This window comes from Phymastichus coffea, unplaced genomic scaffold, assembly GCF_024137745.1.
Source record: "Phymastichus coffea isolate CEN01 unplaced genomic scaffold, Cenicafe_Pcof_1.1 PCOF00193, whole genome shotgun sequence".
Classification (NCBI taxonomy): domain Eukaryota; kingdom Metazoa; phylum Arthropoda; class Insecta; order Hymenoptera; family Eulophidae; genus Phymastichus; species Phymastichus coffea.
The window spans coordinates 142,475-159,084 of NW_026707004.1; the positions used below are offsets into that span (position 1 = coordinate 142,475).

The following is a 16,610-nucleotide window of genomic DNA, read 5'->3' on the forward strand; positions in this document are numbered from 1 at the left end:
GAGAACTTCGTTTTCTAGGGTTGCGCGCGGACGAAATTTCGGTTGCGTACAAGGAAGCGAACTACAGGTGTATGAAGATAATTTACTCACTCGTGTACCGTTTAACGATTGCAAGATGATTGTTCTCCTTGAAATTCTAGAGCCAAAATTGCTCGTCGCGCGTGATTCAATTGCTATCGAATATGAAACATTTATCAACAATTTCCTTTTTACCGACTTACGTGCAAATAATATACAAATAGACACATAGTTTAGGAATATTTTTCAACAATTCGTATGTGAAAGCTCTTGAAATTTAATCCTTAAATGTTGAAACTTTCATGTTATTAAATTACATGTCACATTCATTATAAATAATACCCTAAGTTAATAGCTATTTAAAACAGCTTTCGTTCAGTTAACGACGAGTCTAATAAATGAGCCGAAAAAGGCGAATAGCTATTCGCATACATTATTTTCAGCTGAAAACTTATCATACCCGGAAAGTCTGTCGTAACGACTCCCCCGACTGATCTTTCAACGTCGGTCCGCGCGCTACTAATTACACCTGCGCGCGAGTACTAAGGTGAAGAAAAAAAAAACAAATTAAAATTCAAAGTGAAATGACTTCCGCCGCGGCAGTAATCGTGATTTGGTGAAAGCCTCGGATGTAACGGCCTTTTCTTGCTGCTGCAACGCCGGTGAAACTTGCAGCGCTTCAATATTTTTTTCAAGTGTCTTCTTCATGCTTGTCCTCTTCGTCGATGTCCTCTTTAAATCGCATCACGGCCCATTGTTGTCTGATGCTGGAAAACCTCGCGGCGAAGTCGATGGTCGATCGGATGTTTGTCGTTGTAAACAAGAGAAATCATCGGTTAACGATGAGATGAACCGTTGGTGAGAAGGTTTTTTGTCTCTCAGAATGAATTTTTAAGGTGCGGATAGACAAGAAAATGCACATCAAGGCGAAACTTTGCGATAATTGTCTATTGTTTGGAGCTACTACTGAATCTGTACAAAAAAAGTCGATCCGATATTCGTTTAATTATTGAATCGAACAATATGCACATACATATGTATATAAAAGCTTTACATTTTGATAAATTCATAACGAATTCATGCTTGTGCAAGTAGACAGTTTAATTATACTTCATATAGCTTCCTACAATACGATTATAAGTAGGCGTGGCAGCACAAGTTCAGATAATAGTTATATCAATACATTATTTATTAAAGATTCGTAGAGTTGAATGAAATGCATATTTTTCATCTGGAAATACTAAACTAAAACAGGTTTTTTTTTTATAATTCGTATGTTTTTATGTTTCAGGTGAGTTTGAACAAAGCTAACATTCGCAGCGCTAAATTGCTATTCGTAAGTATATTCAATCGGAATAAATTTCCACCGAACGATCGTAAATTAAAAGGAAAAACATTTTATCATTATCAATGAGTTTTTTTAATGGATGGTTTCGTAAAATTAATAGACGTGACAGGTCGAATCCCATTAAGTTTCGTCAGAAGTGTTTCACAGTTTGCGTTCCGAAACTGTGAACCGAGAAATTCACAGTATTTCAAGTGCTCTTCAATAATTATTGGGATTACTGTCCTCTCTGATATCTCCTCAGCTCTTGCCGACCCTGCATTGAGCTTGATAATGAATCTTAATATTATATAGAATTGGCTCACCAGCTTTCGTTGTGAACCAATATATATATATAAATACGAAGGAGATCGTCGCTCTTTTCGTCGAACCGCTTCTAAAAAATTCAAACAGAAAATCATTTTTTAAATCAAACTAAAGTTAATCCTAATCTAAACCAAAGAACAAGTCTCGCAGGCCTTAATTTTAGGTGTTATCAATTGTCCATTCCATCCTGCAAGTTTCTTAATCAGTAACGATTTTGCGCTATATTTTTCTATCAAGTGAGTTATTGTACACGCGAACGTGTCTGTTCGGCGTCGAAAAATATCAAATAATCACGCTTAGTTCACCCTTTTCAGTATGGATAAACGATTCTGCTATATAATTATTCCTATATTTCCTTCCTATTATTTTATGGAACAATTTTGCCTATTTGTATATTAAACATACTGATTGCTAATCTATATAAGTGTAATAATTGATTTCAGCGTTGCATAATATTTTTATTGAAATATAACAATGCTCGTCGGAACGATTTTTGATTGAAGTGCTCGTAACAGCCGAACAATTGTTTGCGATGTCATTATTTTTGAATAATCTCGTACGGTTATATAACTTTAATAATTATATTTGTCGATTACCAATGACGCTACAAAAATAACAACATGTCAATGTCATTATGGTTAGCAAGGCTATTTGATTCAGATCAGCCAATTAATCATCAGCAATTTTTTGTCTCAGACATTTGCAAATTGAAAATGCAAAACGGCCGCCCATTGTCTGCTCATATAAACCCGGAAATTCCGACAGCTATCGTTGTCATTGTGTTTTTATGTGGGCGATTTAACGTAACACTCAAGATCGTAATCTGTATTTCGGCCGTATTCAACTTCCCAATGTTTATATTTCTGCTACTCAGGTGCGAGCGCCGCGTTGCGTTAGAGATTGGAAAATTTGAATGATCGGTAATGTAGAGAACTGGAAATCGTAAAAGTGTACATAGTAAGATATGGTACAAGGAAGCGATCGGTAACAGGTATCTGTTTTGGTGCTTGGTTGGACTAGTAGGTAGTGTTATTGTCGAAGTTAGTTTGAAAAAGGAAAAACTTGTTGAATGATTTGCGACTGTAATGGTCCAGACTTTGAAAAATCTGTAACCAGGCTTACGCAGTGTTACTAGGATGGATATATTAATGCAGTTTAAAGGAAAAACTTAGATGTAGATTTTAATGAAAATTATAATTATCAAACATATTCTCTGTTGCTGTAACTTGCGTTCATGCACGCTTGGCGGTAGTTAAACTCACATCTTTGACTCGCAAGTAAATTATTGCCATTACTAGTTAAGTGAATCCAATCTTTAAGCGATTGATTATAATTTTGCTTGAACAGTCGAGTTGATTTATGTTGGGTTATATGATGTATCATCAATTCATGTTAAAAGATGCATTTTAATTTATTACATTATATAAATAAGTACAGAAAGTTGCAGTTAATGAAATTATGAAAGAATTTCATTTTAACGGTGTTTGAATTAAAAAAACGATGCAAGTGAGATTATCATAAGGAATAATTTTCAATGTCGATATGAAAAAAAAATAAATAGTAAGTAATAATGTAACTTTAACTGCATTATTATCAAAATTGTCAAGAACTAACTCAAATTATCAAAGCAACGTATTGAAAAACAGATACCAACATACAACGTTTGAACGCGTTCATTTTTGATAAATTGTGTGATTGATTGTATTTCCTTTTGATCGCTTATGATCAAACAAGTAATTAATAGATCGAACTGAATTGTTATCCTTACGAAATGAAACGTTTCAGCGAGCTTCGGAGAAGTGGTGACTCGAATACAATTCTTTTTGATTTACAGAAAGCGAAAAAAATGTACTCATTAATTGTCAGGAAAGCATCGTACCATACTGTATACAAATTGTGCCTATTTCCGCGGAAATAGCGTTGAGCTACCGTTATGTAGCATCAATATAATTGGCTGTGTTTATCCCTGAAGGCAAATCGAGGATCAGCGCAACAGCGCTTCCAAATTGATAAAAATAAGGCTGGCAACAATTTGAGCAATTGAATATTGCGCATACCGTAATCCACTTACGCTGTTCCCAACCCAGCAGGCCACGTACAAGGGCAGCCACGGCGTATCGTCTTCGCACGCATGAAGAGAGGTTGGCGAAATGTAAAAGGGCGGGCTCCTCGAGTCTTAAATTAAGCGTTAAATTTTCTTTTAGTAGACTTACGGGTGGTTCGTTTGTTTGTTTATTTTATTTTTTTCAATTGGCTGGAGCTCGGCAAATCGCGTGATTTAGCCCCATGCGCAACAATTTTGTTACGGCCCGCGGGAGAACAAGTTTACAGTTAATCGAATCGCGATGCAGCCTCTTTAACTTGAGCGGCGCGCTGGCGCCGTTTCGCTTTATGACTCTCTCGTAATACTTCGCCGCGCCGCGCGGGCTTTCGCGAAAATTCGGGCGCGCGAGGCGTATATTCCATCCTTTCTTCCTGATCGCGGCGTGGCTTTCTTCGCTTGGGACGTTTTTGCGCATACGCTAACGGGGCAGGCTGAATGGTCGGCAGTCCATAGCGATTGCTTTTCAACTTTATCGCAGCGCGGTTCATTATTTAAGCTTGAAATATTGATGTTTCTTTTTGTCAAGGTTACGACGGCGTTTAACGGAAAGATTAGCCGTGTAGAAAGAAAAGAGAAAACTAAGCGATTGCTTGAGTTATTTAGATTTTCAAGCGCAATGATCGCGAAGGAAATGCGTGTCGTCAGATCAGTTCAGATGGCGATTATAAATTACGAATCCGTTGTCACGATTCCTTGAAATTCTCTATTTTTTTTCATTTAATAAACAGCAGTTGGCGTGCGCGTGCGAAATAAATTGATTTCGATCGGAATGAATAACCGTATTTTAAAACGTGTCCAGCATAAAACGCAAAATGGGACTTCAGCTACTTCTCTAATTGCAATGACTAAGAGTAAAATCCAAGCGACGATCGCTTCTAATGGTTTTCCATTCTCCGTAAGCTGGACTCGCGCCTAATTGCCCTTACCTCTGTGTGAATTAGATGGTTTCTGCGTAGCTCGTGGGGCCTAAATAAGAGAAAGAGAGAGAGAGAGAAAGGCTCTTTTGCAAAGGAATATACTGGTCTCGAGAATGATTTATCTGCCGGCATGATACGTACTGTAAGAAATCAAGCAGCAGCACTCTCGCTTTTTACAGTGCACGCGCTCGAGTTTCACTGATTTTTCGTTAGAAACGGCAAAACTTAATCTCCGGTGAAATTTCGCACGGCGAGATGAAGCTATTTTACATGATGTTACGTTGCAGAGCGAGCTTGCCAATTTACGGTTGTTTACTTTGCAAGTACAGTGTCTTTAACCAATGTACATTTATTATTTGTTTGCGTTTCAAAAGGACACTCGTGTATTCCGATGTTATCAGTTATGATTCAACTTTCTGCTCTACCGGAAACTCGACAGTTGTTTCCCGCGAGACAATTGTGCTTGCGCTAGTTTTTATCGTGACCTAATTCATGTTTGCATGTCCTAAAATTATGAAAGCATTTTAATATACCTATACTTATTGTTAGACGATTGTAAAACTTTATACGTGCTCTAATGATGAATTCAAATTTTACAACCTGTAATCATAATTGTCAGCTCGAAACGTAGACATAAAGCTGAGCAAATGACGTTGTGTTATTGGTGTAAAATTCTAAGCACATTCACGACTCGATGGTTTTTTTTTTGTTTTTTCTTTTTTCTCTTTTTTTTCGTACTCGAACAGACGCAGGTTGAGCGATGAAAGAGTAAGAAATAAAAAATGACCACAGCGACCGAACCGCGCGCTAGTGAAAGTGCAAAAACTAACCATCAACATTTCCCCAATCAAAACTCCTCGCTTTATTATTAAATACATACGTTCTACTCGGCACGTTAATAAACAAAAAAAAATATATAGACGCCCTGGCAAAAATGAAGACTCGGACTTTCCAACTCACGGCGTGCGAGTGCGCACGGATGGAGAGAAAACACGGCCGACCTGCTCCTTCTTTCGCGAGCGCGATGCTCTGGTATTATAATCACGGGGCACTGAGTGATCTCGTCTACAATGTGCACGCGCGCACTTTCTCTATGGATCGAACCCAATGGCGTCAGGTAGAAGGTGATTACGATGAGTGGATTTCGATGTGTTTGCAAATCGCAGCGGATGCGAATCATTATAAACGTCGGGCTGAATTCTAATTACGTGCTTCTTCAGAAAGAGCTGATCGAGTGCGAAGTTCGCAGTTGTTTGACATTTACTTGTGGACATTTCAAGGCGTCGAGCAATTCTCCTCTAAGAATTAACGACAAAATAGCCGCGCGAGATTGACAATCAAAGTCATTTCATATCCGACCTACGTCACTTGGTGATCCTGTCGACAGGATGTCACGCGATATCCAACAGTCGACCTATATTTCGCAGCTCTATACACGAGCCTCCCGTTGATTTGTCAGTAGATCGAATTCCTCGGCGTTCTCACGCAACGATACAGTCGCGAGCTGACGGGAAATCGCAGGGTGTCTCGGTGCGAGCACGGATGCAATCTGTCCAACCACTTTTAAATATTTGCAAAAAGGCTTTGTTATAATGACCGAAATCCTTGTCAACGTATCAAACTTAAAACACGCCAATCAATGGCTGTACTACTTTTCGTACGCGACGCACGAGAGCCTGCGCCGCGAATCTGCATTAGAAATCTATGATTTGCGAGCATTGTGTTGACTGGAAAAGACGGAACGAATAAACGAAGTATGGACCGTACAAGAAGTGACCATTGATCGATTGTTAACGGAGCGTGATGACTGGAGAAAGCTAAAACTCACGCACTTGTCCTTTTGCTCGCGAGAATTAGGATCCTACACAAAAAAAAGAATAGAAAAAACGACTCTCGACTGTAATTCTTTCGTGTTTTTTTTTTTTTTTTTTTTTTCGTGGTCGATTGTGACTGATGAGTGGTTTGAGAGAAATAAAGGCTTTTTCTTTTCGTAACGACTGAATTTCTAATTTATTTTTGTTCCTTTCGAGAATAATTTATCGAATGCGTCAGTTTCAGCAGTAGCAATATATTTTAACACGTCCATAAGCAATAAACCAGTTAGATTAGCAAACAAAATGAAGCCGGAACGCATATAAACACGTTGGTTTTATTCGCGGCTGAACTTTCGCTCTGTGTTACACGAGTATACATAATATGGACCCTCGTTGAGGAAAAATGAAAGTTTTTCACCAAAGGATTTTGAACTCGTGGATGCAAAGCAAAAACGCGCAATGATAACTCCAGAAGCGCTTTCAAATTGTGCGCTCGATCGTGTCTGCTACGCGCGCGCACGGCGTCAATTAAGTAAACTGCTGTTTCGTGCTTTTCGCGAATCGATTGACAAAAACAAGCGTCAGCGATCGCCGAGCTTTATGGCGACGTTAATTGTGCCTCGTCTCGTTGATCGCTGTAGGAGTGGGGTTCCGATTATTTCATGCACCAGTTGCATGCCGCTCGATCTCTCGAAAAAGGCAATACATCGCATTGTTATAAAAAAACGAAAGCCGTTTCATGTAACTAATTGCATTTCTTTTAATCGTGCGCCAAGTAAACAGTACGCCGCACGGAATGCCATTCCTCGAGGATAACCTCGATCACGATCAACAATAAACATGTCATGTGTTTGTAAAAATGACGTTACTTACGTCCACGATTTTATATTAGTTTACGTATCGATGGAAGCGCGAATTCGAAAACGCCTGGTTTCACAACAATTGGGACAACTATCCCGAATGCGGTTTTGACTCATCGGCAAAGATACCAAGATGTGGTTGATCCTTGGCCGACAATCGTAACAAACCTCCATGAGAGCGTAACGAGTGTGTACGCATCATCCCCTGTCGGCCCACGATTCGATAATTGACGCACGGAGTCGAGAAAGTGGTAAGCTTCAAGAAAATCGAGATCCTTCGAGCCGGTGCAGCGGCGGGCAGCAGGCGTTTCCCAAGGTGGGGAAACTTGGCGGTGGTAAAGTGGGTCGTCTCCCGCGCGTCAAGCGCCTAGTCTCCGTAGCGCAGTCGAGTTACGCCGCTCGCGCGCGATTCACGGTATCTCCCGGCACCCGAGCACGCACTTTTGTTTATTATTCGCGGAGCGAACGGTCGACTGTCGGAGTGGAAACAAGACCGAAGCCGATTATCTCGGAGGGGAAAGACAGTGCTTTCTGGTGTCCGGCGGCAGTGAGCGACACAGTGCTTTTTGTCGAATCAAGGGCCATTAAAATATAACAACGGCGATCGCGGAGAGAAGAGAACCGAAGCAGTCTGCGACGCTGACGAAAGTCCGCGTTGTCGGGAGTGAAAAAATTGGATTGATCTCGGGGCGCGCGCCAAAGGCCGTGCGATCGGTCGACGGGAAGCGTGGCAAACGACAATCCGCCCCCGATGCGCGAGTCCTCGGAAGGCTGAGCGATGGGCGACATACGCATCCTGGATCCGCGTTACGGCGCCGAGCTCAAGTATCATCATCATCGGCCATGGCCGTCGATCTACCGAAACCCCTCGTCGACGCGCGGATTCTGTTATCGGCCGATGCCAATGGACCCGATAACGCAGTGGGTCAGTCCGCTGGCCAGTCATCACGATTACAACTACGTACCGACGAGGCCGAGCTCGAACAAGCTAGCCGGGGATTACTATTACCTGGCGCCGTTGTACAGGAATCCGGCGCCGATGCAGATGCCGGCTGTGTCGCCGAGGATGCTGATGATAGATCAGCCTGCGCGGCAGCATCACCATCGGCCGTCGCGCAATCGGAGCACCAAGAGCTCGGGATCGGCCGGCAGACACTCGGTGCCGCCGTGCACTTGTGCCGTTGGTCGAACGAGATCGTTGGAAGACGTCAGGAGCGAGGTTAGCGAGTGGGAGGAATACAACGACATGAATGGAAATCGGGTGAGGACGAGTCCGAAGAGCAGTGGGCCCGGCAAGGGTATGAATGGACGGAGGTCCATGGAGAATTTACTCGAGGTCGACGTCGATGAGAATGGACGCAGCTTTGAGAGTAGCACCAGGCAGAGTAAGACTGGTCGACCGGCCGAGAAGCCTGGCAGACGACGAGGGAGTTACATGGTTTGTGTGTGCTTTTTCTCTTCCCTTTGTTCTTCGCAACACGAAAACAAACGACAAATCGCAAACGCAAATGGTTGGCTTTTGCAAGCTTGCAGCGTGGAAAGCAAGTAGTCGACGACATTTCTTTTTAAGCGGCATGCGCTGAAAAATGAGCCAAAATTGGAAGTAGGTTTGCAAACAACGGTGTCTTCACCATTGTACCCCAATCATCATTTTCAGCATCACTGATAAGTTACGGAACGATAAATAGCAGACGGTCGTTATGGCGAAGAGAAACGTGCGGAAGGCAAACATTGGCCAACGCGTTTATAAGCTTACGAAAGGCAGGCCGGGCGTTTCGGCCAATTATAACTCAAAGCCCGTTGGCAAACGAAACAAGTGTCGCAGTTGAAAGATCGTCGCTGTGTCGTCTCTGTACTGATTAGCGGAGGGGAGGGGGAGGGGTAGGTTCCAGATTAAAAAGTGAAAGTACACGTGTAATTAGTCGGCGCATTCTTTTTTTTTTCTTTTTTTTTTTTAATATCAAACCACTGCGCCACGAAAGAAAGTGCTTTATTACCTCGCTTTTAACGGTGTCTTTAATTTGCATTTTTTTTCCTTCTCTGTCTCCGTGCACGATTGCCCGGCGATAAGAGGTTTCGCTATCCGCGAAAACAATTTCTCGAATTCTACAAACGCGCTCGAAAGAGCGAAAACGAATAAGTGTGTCCGATGTACATGTCAACCGGTTTTTAATTATGATGTTTTATTGCATGGAACTTTCGAAAGTAGCGTCCGTTAATGAATGAATTATTCAGCTAATAATTAGATTTTAATTATAATAGTATTTACAATGGACGAAGATACGTGTCACAATCAGGCTGTATATATTCAGGGAGTTTGAAAGCGAAAATTTAAAATTATTCGAATTATCGTAACAGATCGATAAGCCCACGGAAAAATTGTTGGATTCAGAAATCAATGGTTATCTCTGTCTTTTTTTTTTCTTTCCATCGGTGGAAAGGAATCAAACGACGATTGATTTTTCGATCCGATTGAAGGAATATTTATCATGTTTTTTCCGAATGGCTTAGGTGCCACCTCGAACACGCGGTCGATATTATTTTTTCCCTTTTATTAATTAATTAAGTAGCTTGTAATATAGACGAGCTACGCGTGCATAATTTAATTTTTGCAGCTGTCATGATAATTCTGCGATGTAAAATTACATGCGAAAGAGGTGAAGCGCCTGTCGTCGACGATGTGTACGTTGTTAAGTAACTGTTCTGATTATTGCGTGATATGTAAAGTTGCGTATATAGGAATATGCTTCCTTATTCGTCGCGTCATCAGCGATTTGATGTTACGTATTTGCGTAAAATTGTGTATTGTAATGTAAGGAAATTCGAAATTATAATGCAAGTTTGGCGAAAAATTATAGCTTTGGAAACGCAGTCAATAGAGTGAACAATCGAAATATACGGTGAATTCTTAGAACTTAGGGTATAAAATAATTGCAAGCAATCGAAACGTCTGATTTTCTATTAGACTGAAAGAAATGAAAATCATGAAATAATGAAGCCCTTTATTATTGTTCGCGGAAAGATTATAAAAAGTCGCTTTAAAAGAAACATTCGTAGAAAATAAAAATCGCTTGCTTCATCTCTTACTATAAAAAAGCATAAAAATACCAATTAAATTCATCTCCCTTGTAAAATCAACGTTCAAGTCATTCGATAATGATATCGCAACAATAAATTCGATTAGTCCCAGCAAAAACTCATCTTGTCTTCGGCATATGGTTGACGAGACGTGGCTTCCAATAATGATCAAAAGATTAAAGTGGTCCGGAAGAAAATCGACGAGCAATCTTCTCTTAACGCTGCAAGTATCGAAAGTACATAACTTCGACCTGGTTCTCACTCGCCGACTACACTTTATGAAATTATTGTTCTCGATTAAAGCTTTCACATTCGATCGCGCTTCGTTCTTTTGTTGCCGGGGCATAATGGAAAATGCGTTTGGAACAGTAAATGCCACGCGAGGAAAAAGTCAACGATTGTTTAGAGAAGAGAAAAAATTGTACATTGTTATGCTGGAAGTCTCTCGTGTCGAAAGTACATTTCATAAGTGATGGATAATTTCTTTTTTTCGCAAATATTGACTGCTCGCAGTGTTGCTAGACTGTTGCTTACACCACCTCGCTTTTGAAAAAGTTAAGTCGGGAAGTGTTCATAAATATCGAACAAACTAGACAATTTCGTGTGTTTGCGTTGCAGAACACAGTGATTTTCTAGTCCACAATGCGTTGAATTATAGAGGAAGAGAGGGGGGGGGGGGAGAAAATTGTGCGATCGGTTACGCGATGTACGCTTTGGCAATAATGAGCGCAAAGTGTGACTTACGAGCGCACTGGCGTCCTAGTGATCCTTTGCATCACTGGCTGTCCCAATAAAGTATTGTCGGCGCTCGCTTTTCGAAGCGCAACGCTTTAACGACGAAATGCCGTTCGCCCGCGCACAGATGACCGAGTGACTCCGCGGCGCGAATGGCAACTGCGTTGCAATCCATCACCCGAGGTGCCCTACGCCAAACACCTGTTTTCGAAAGTTGACCTGAACCGAGATCGAGCACTCGAACCATTAGACTGCAACTTTGTATCGGGGCGCACAGCTGCGCGAGGTCTTTTGTTTGATTTAACGTTTTTCCACGCCGCCGCGATATCTCTCGTTTCATTGGCTCGTTTTGTGAAATTTGAGTGCCTGGTCGTCGACCGTCGCTCGAATATAAGGAAAATCCATTCCAGTTGCCCACGGAGAAAGTGGAATAATTAAAAATGCGACAAGGACGTAGCTGCGCGCGCTTCCGGGTTGAGCGTCGATCGCACCGATGATAACCAACTTTCATCTATTAAAAATTCAAGAAATTAAAAAACAAATACAAAAAGAACCGGCCTAATTCGTTCCAAAATTCGCCCCCTCGAATACATTACACATGCATTTATGTATCTTTGCGGTTGATATAGCTGCTTGCGTTTGGCTACTGCTCGCAAGCCAACGTCTTCATAATGCAGTCGTATCTCCCCCGAAATCTCGTTAACACGCTGCGTTGATTGAGCTTTAGCGCGTGTTTTTTTTTCTCTCCACCGCAATTGCAATTTTTACCGTTAAAAGCCTCAACGCACAATAAGAAGCCAATGGATTTATTAAGCGGCTCGCGGTCATAACGAGGTCCTTCATCCTTCGAGTTCTCATTTGGCTTGCTGATGAAGGGAGCAGCGCGCGAGCGAGCGGCGATGATGATTTTAATGAGCTAGCTGCGAAAGTAAAAGCGTGAAGGAGTGCTGTTATGATCGGCGCGGCTGGCAGACCCCTCGGTCCTCTCTTGCCTCGTCCGTTTTCTACCTTTGCGCGCCTACGCCAACTTTTGCCGCTTGGAGATTGACGCGCTCCCAGGACGAGCAGGCGTTAATTGCCTTCTTCCCTTATCAATCGCCCGTTTGTCTTTGAGGCGATTGTGCCGCTGGGAACGTCTCGAAGCGCAGGATTCGCACGCAACGCATTCGCAGGCGCGAAGCTCATCCCACGACGTACGCGGGCGCGAGATGCTCTCCTCGGGTCCGAATTATCACGTCGATATCGCCGCGCTCCGCGATATCCCGATCGCGCTTCCTTTGTCCGCGCCTCGCAACGCGCTCGACTTCCCGGCGCGCGGCGTTACATCCGCGCGCGCCATCGTGAAATTTCGCAATTTTCCGCGCCCGCGATCTCTCGCGCCGGAAGTTGCCGGCAGCTACAAGGATTCGCGAGCATTATCGCGCGTATGAGTTTAATAACGGCCGGCCTCGCAAATCACCATCCGCGCCTCGATCTCCAATTAAGCTGCAACGTCGAGGCTTCCGCGCCTAATCGCCATCTGTTTGGTGGTTGCAGCAGGAGCCACGGGCCGACTTGGACGGTAGCAATGGCAGCGGCGTCGGCGGCGGTGGCGCCGGTCGGCCGCGTTTCGTGCCAGTCACGACCCTCGAGGACGTGCAAGCAGTGCGCTGCGCCGAGTTCCATCCCCACGGCAAGCTATACGCCGTCGGCTCCAACTCCAAGACTCTACGGATATGCGCCTATCCCAAGCTTCACGATGTTCGGTGAGTTTTCGCCTTTGTCTTTTCAGCAAATGGAAGCTCTTCACGCGCTGCTATGGGCTTTTTCATAATCACTGTGCCGCACGGCTCAAGATTCCGCTTGGAGAAACCGATGCCAAGCACTTTGGCGTGTAAGACTGCATCGCAAACTTGTTATTGCTTTTATTATTTTTAATGGCACGTTACGGAAAAACCAGAGGACACGTTAATTCATAGAGTTCATTCGAACGGAATTGTTTTGAAATATGTGCGATAGATGACGACAAGCCCGTCGGGCCGTTTAACGAAATGATGCAAGAACGTTCTTACGACGAGCGGGTATCTGCTGTAATTTCAGGCATTGTCAACGTCTTTTACAAATTTTATTCGAAAACTCGACTCTGTTTCGTTGACTATATACAAACGGATGAAGCAAAAAATAGCATTAGAAAATTAAGCATCAGTCGCGCTTTCGATGCGCTACTGCTTCACCTGTATAACTTTGCGATTTTTTGTTCATTAATCTTGCGGCAATCAGAGCATTCCACAACATCTCTTTTACAAGAAGAAAAAAGCATCTTCCGGTCTATGATTTTTCGCGTACACGAGCGAGCGAAATCGCACGCGGCTGTCGCGCCTCCGAGAGAAAATTCACGCGCTTAGATTCTCGCCGACCGAAGCATTAAACTTAACGTTTGGATAAGTCTCGTGACACACATTTGCTTCGAATTATTCTTTTGCAAATCACTGGACCTTTATCATTGGCCTGTCAGGTCACGCTCATTACATGGTCAAGCGATCAAAATTTGACGAACGTACCTACAGCCGACAGTTGTTCGTTATACTTCGAATATTCAGTTTCCAATTTTGCTTTTTGTGCGTTTACGTGTTAATTTTGCGGCATTTTAAAATATGTTAGTCGCTTTGCGTTAAAAATCAATTGCAAAACAATAAAATCGTCGCACCTTGCTAATTCACGTGCACTCTGTTGTCAACTTCGACTAGCGAGACAAGGAAAAATTGCTCAAACGTAAAAAAAACGCTTTTAAAAAAGCGTTCAGACAAAAAAAAACAACTAAATTCGAAAACATTTTTCCCGCGGCAGCCTAATTTCGCGAGTATGTAAGTCCTCTATAGCAAACGGAGCGCGAACGTTGCGATGCGCGCACATGCGCGCGATAAAGATGCAAGGAAGTACTCGTGAAAAGGCGGAACGCTCGAAGTGACACTTTTCTCGAGCGACGGTGCGCCTGATTTTTTTTTTTTTTTCATTCTTTTTCCAATGTGCCCCTTTCTGTCAGCGGTTTCTCGATTAGAAACAAGATGGTCACGAAAAATTATCTGTCGCATCCGCGCTTAAACGCAAGCATCTGAAATATTCAAGCTCGTTAATTTTCCGCGAGGAAAACCAAAAAAATACTTTACCGTTCGTCGATTCTTTATCTCGTCAATTTGTGCATCCGGAAACTCGGAAAATTATTCTCCTAAACTGAACTTCGAAACGAACGCCACGCATAAATTGCGGCATTATCGTTCGCTAAGAAAACGAAAGTCTTCGTCGTCCTCTTCTTTCCGCAGACAATAGATGCAACAACTTAGTTGTGTAAATGAAGTAACGAAAACTCCCAAGATCATAATTATAAAAAGAGAAAAAAAAAGATTGGAGGCACGGTGGGAAAGACAACGGCTAATTAGGATCAGTGCAAGTATACATCTCGCGCGGGTGAAAGTTTGGCGGCGATCTCTTTTTGCCGTCAGGACTTTTATTCGAGCGAGCGCGCGAATTTCACACGACTCCGATATCGTTAATCAATTTGAGAACGAAAGTTCTTGTTTTTTTCTTTACGACGCTTTGGCGAGTTTGCGATCAAACTCGCCGTTCGCTTTTGCTCTTCGACGGATAATGAAAGCGCGCGAGAAAACTCAATGAATGCGCTTATCGTCATGCAAATTATGCAATGACCTGGTGCGAGCTTTATGTAGCGAGATTAAACGAGTCCTGCTTTGATTGTCGCAATTTTAATACTTTTCTATCCATCGATGTGACGGCTGGCATAAACGATACGTATCATTTTCTAAATGTCGTATGTCAGTTTCCGAAACTAAAATTAGTCTATCTTGCCGAAAGATCCAAAAGCCAAAAGAAAAGAAAGAAGAACAAATAACGAAGCATCCGCGGATGACACAAAAAGTGCGAGCAAACGGCGAAAGGTCCTATGGGAATTAGGTGAGAGGTGTTGCGTTTTGCCAACGTTCATTCTTTTTACGACCATATCCGCGGGTCGCAAGGTACAGTTGGAGACGCGCGCGAACTAGATACGCGCGCGCTCATGCGCGAAAAAAACACGAAAACTTATCGCAGAATGGTGATCTTGCTCTTTCGCGGTTAACTAGTCTTCGTTTTTACCGATATCATCGCATTTTTGGGATTGCTCAGGCTTTGTAGGTTGATGGGTTGCGCCGCTCTGCCGACAAGCTAATCCAGCTATGCTTTCAGCCTTTGTATGCCACATATATCTTAAACGCCATTTCGTTGCGTATCGCACGCAAACATCATTGATACGTTTGTCTTTTATTTTGCGCAAGCTCCAAAAATAAGGCTCCCACTCTAAGGTGAATCGCTTCTCATTTTACATGCTTTAGTAGTAAATTTAGAGATACATGCGCAGTCAGATTGACAAAAAGTCATCTTTTCGTAAACCTCTCGAAGCGCTCGTTTGAGATGAGCTCACGGCAATGATAACATGAAAATCTTGTGACTTGCAGAGAGGATCATCAAACTTATCAGCCGACAGTTCTATTCAAGAGAACGAAGCACCACAAGGGCTCGATATATTGCTTGGCCTGGGACACCCGACGGTCAACTGATGGCCACCGGCAGCAACGACAAAACCGTCAAACTCATGCGCTTCAACGCTGACACATCGAACCTCGAAGGTAGCTATATCGCCGCCATCTCGATCAAATCGCAACTGATTAAAAAGAAAACTACTCTTTCACCAGGTCAAGAAGTGGAGTTGACGATGCACGACGGTACGGTGCGCGACTTGTGCTTCCTCGAGGATACATCGAACAAGTCGAGCCTGTTGATAAGCGGCGGTGCCGGCGACTGCAAGATCTACGTGACTGACTGCGCTACCGGCACGCCGTTCCAGGCGCTGAGCGGCCACAGCGGCCACGTGTTGAGCTTGTACAACTGGGGCGGCGCGATGTTTGTCAGCGGCTCGCAGGACAAGTCCGTGCGCTTCTGGGATCTCAGGACGCGTGGCTGCGTCAACATGATCACACCAGCCACCGTGCCCGGCAGCAGGGTGCGTTTTAGTTAATGGTCTTCGTTGTCCGAGCGCGCTGCTCGTGGAAACGTGTCCCCGTCGGACTGTCTTTCACTACCTCGTCTAACTCATACCGAATCTTCACAGGCCGGCAGTCCGGTCGCGGCAGTGTGCGTCGATCCGTCGGGTCGTCTTCTCGTCTCCGGTCACGAGGACAGTAGCTGCGTGCTGTTCGACATACGCGGTGGGCGCAATGTGCAATGCTTCAAACCACACGCCGCCGACATTAGAAGCATTCGATTCTCACCGTCTGCTTACTATCTGCTCACCGGTGGCTACGACAACAAAATCGTTCTTACGGATCTACAAGGTGAGATTTTTAGACATTCACGCTTGGAATTTGTCAAACGAGTTTTCCTTATTCAATTAAGTAAGAAGAA

At 43.4% G+C, this 16,610-nt stretch overlaps 1 protein-coding gene across 1 annotated transcript in view; it reads left to right on the forward strand.

Annotated features, from left to right (window-relative positions):
- The window catches only part of LOC131673750 (WD repeat-containing protein 47), a 55,132-nt gene that overhangs the window by 36,026 nt on the left and 2,496 nt on the right, over positions 1-16,610 (forward strand). Inside the window, 5 exon segments of the mRNA XM_058952005.1 lie at positions 12,714-12,922; positions 15,665-15,746; positions 15,748-15,835; positions 15,902-16,209; positions 16,300-16,540. Coding sequence (XP_058807988.1) covers positions 12,714-12,922; positions 15,665-15,746; positions 15,748-15,835; positions 15,902-16,209; positions 16,300-16,540 — 928 coding nt within the window.